Source organism: Corvus brachyrhynchos, unplaced genomic scaffold (genome assembly GCF_000691975.1).
Source record: "Corvus brachyrhynchos isolate BGI_N302 unplaced genomic scaffold, ASM69197v1 scaffold193, whole genome shotgun sequence".
Lineage (NCBI taxonomy): Eukaryota > Metazoa > Chordata > Aves > Passeriformes > Corvidae > Corvus > Corvus brachyrhynchos.
The window spans coordinates 467,161-469,590 of NW_008237087.1; the positions used below are offsets into that span (position 1 = coordinate 467,161).

The 2,430-nt window shown below is 66.4% G+C and overlaps 1 protein-coding gene across 1 annotated transcript in view; it reads left to right on the forward strand.

The window, feature by feature from the left end:
- The window catches only part of ADCY6 (adenylate cyclase 6), a 12,239-nt gene that overhangs the window by 1,473 nt on the left and 8,336 nt on the right, over positions 1-2,430 (forward strand). Inside the window, exons 2-7 of the mRNA XM_017728680.1 lie at positions 67-70; positions 411-1,075; positions 1,165-1,286; positions 1,394-1,505; positions 1,572-1,699; positions 2,322-2,424. Of these exons, the coding sequence (XP_017584169.1) occupies positions 67-70; positions 411-1,075; positions 1,165-1,286; positions 1,394-1,505; positions 1,572-1,699; positions 2,322-2,424 (1,134 nt within the window). The remainder of the gene's footprint in view (positions 1-66; positions 71-410; positions 1,076-1,164; positions 1,287-1,393; positions 1,506-1,571; positions 1,700-2,321; positions 2,425-2,430) is intronic.

The following is a 2,430-nucleotide window of genomic DNA, read 5'->3' on the forward strand; positions in this document are numbered from 1 at the left end:
CCGAGGGGGGGTGGGACCCTCCCAGTGTCCCCTGTCCTGCCCCTCTGATGTGGTGGGCTCTCCCAGGAGAGTGCTGCTTGCACAGGGGGTGCAGAGGGTTCCCCCAACCCTAGGGCCGCGTGTTCCCAGCCCCAGCAGCTCTCCCTCCTCGCACGGGGCCACTCGTCACCCGTCACCCTCGCCCTGCCTGGCCAGGACCCGGGCCACGTGCCGTCCCCGCGGGGCCCAGGGCAAGGAACACAATGACATCCGAGGCCAGCGGGGTCATGGGAGGGGCCACCCCCCCGGCTAGGGTTCACCCCCTCAGGGTAGGAGCGATGGGGCTCCAGGGGGACGCGATGGGGCCGGGGTTGGGGGGGGTGTGAGGCCCCTGCTCCCAGTGTCCCACTGTGTTGGAGTGCTATAAATAGCCCTGGCCCCAGTCCCGGGAGATGGGGATGGGGCAAACCGCAGCTCCCACTGCAGTCATCTCCGCTTTCCCACTTCCTCTGCTTCCCGAGGGCGTCCCCGTGACCCCCATGCTCCAGGTCCCCATGTACCCCCAGCCTTAGGCCCCTGTATCCTCGTATCCCCCCTGCTCTGTTTTTCTGCATCTGTGTCCCCAGGTCCCTGCATCCCCTGTTCCCTGGTTTCCCGCAGCCCCAAGTCCCCCATGTCCCTGCAGCCCCCTTGCCCTGTTTTCCCATGTCCTTTGGTGCCCCACATCCCCCCGACCCTGTCCCCTGTGTCTCCATGTCCCTGCATCCTCCCTGCCCCGTGTCCCAGAGCCCCCATGTTCCCACACCCACATCCCCCTCCTTGCGGCCCCCTCTCCTCCCCTGAACAGCACCCACCCTACCAAAGCCAAGGTTCTGTGGCACAGAGGAGGGTGGCAGAGGTGGCTGGGGATCCCCGGGTGGTCACACCGAGCCCACCTCCCCCCCAGCTCAGCGCCAATGCCCTGATCTTCCTCTGCACCAACGTGGTGGGGGTCTGCACCCACTACCCGGCTGAGGTGTCGCAGCGCCAGGCCTTCCAGGAGACCCGTGGCTACATCCAGGCACGCCTGCACCTCCAGCGGGAGAACCGGCAGCAGGTGGGACGGGGGGTCCCGGGGGTCCCCGTGCTGGGCTGGGGGGGTCCCTCAGCACCCCAGCCCTGCTGATGGGACTGCTGTGAGTGCAGGAGCGGCTGGGGCTCTCGGTGCTGCCGCAGCACGTGGCCATGGAGATGAAGGAGGACATCAACACCAAGAAGGAGGACATGATGTTCCACAAGATCTACATCCAGAAGCACGACAATGTCAGGTACTGCGGGGACAGGGGTGCAGGCGAGGTTTGGGGGAGGTATCACTGGGGAGGGTGTCTGGGGCAGTGCATGGGCCATGCCCAGCCCGTGCTCTTCCTCCTGGCAGCATCCTCTTCGCGGACATCGAGGGCTTCACCAGCCTGGCCTCGCAGTGCACGGCCCAGGAGCTGGTGATGACACTCAACGAGCTCTTCGCCCGCTTTGACAAGCTGGCTGCGGTGAGTGGAGGGGCCAGGGGAGTTCGGGGGGTCCTGGAGCCCTCCTAACCTGCTCGTGCCCCCCAGGAGAACCATTGCCTGCGCATCAAGATCCTGGGGGACTGCTACTACTGCGTGTCGGGGCTGCCGGAGGCGCGCGGGGACCACGCGCACTGCTGCGTGGAGATGGGCGTCGACATGATCGAGGCCATCTCGTGAGTGGGGCAGAGACCGGGGCTGTACCCGTCCCCAGTGCCACCACAGCTTGAGGGGCTGCACCTGACCCTGCTGTGCCCATCCCCTGGGCTGGGACATATCTGGTGCCACCATAATTTGGGGGGCTGCACCCCACTGTGGTGCTGGTATGTCCCTGGCGCTACCACAACCCTGAGGGGCTGCATCTGGCACTGGTGTGTCCCTGGTGCCGCTGCAACTTGGGGGGGCTGTGATTTCCCCAGTTTTGGCAAGTCCCAAGTGCCACTGCAGCTTGGGGGACGGGTCCCATTCCTGGCACATCCCCAGAACTCACCAGTCTGGGTCACAGCGCCTAGGGATGCCATGGGGTGCCTGGGGGTGCTGTGGTGCCATGGGGTGCCTGTGAGTCCAGCAGTGCTTTGGGGTGTCTTGGGGTGCTGTGGTGTCTGGGAATCCTGAAAGGCCATGGGGTGCCATGGGGTGCCTGGGGGTGCTGTGAACTATCTGGAGATGCCCTGGTGCCAATGGGATGCTGTGGTGCCTGGGAACCCTGCAAGGCCGAGGGTTGCTTGGGGACACCTCGAGGCGCCTGTGGGTGCCACGGAGCGCCCAGGGGTGACGCGGTGCCGGTGCCGTCTGCAGGCTGGTGCGCGAGGTGACGGGGGTGAACGTGAACATGCGCGTGGGCATCCACAGCGGGCGGGTTCACTGCGGCGTCCTGGGGCTGCGCAAGTGGCAGGTCGACGTCCGG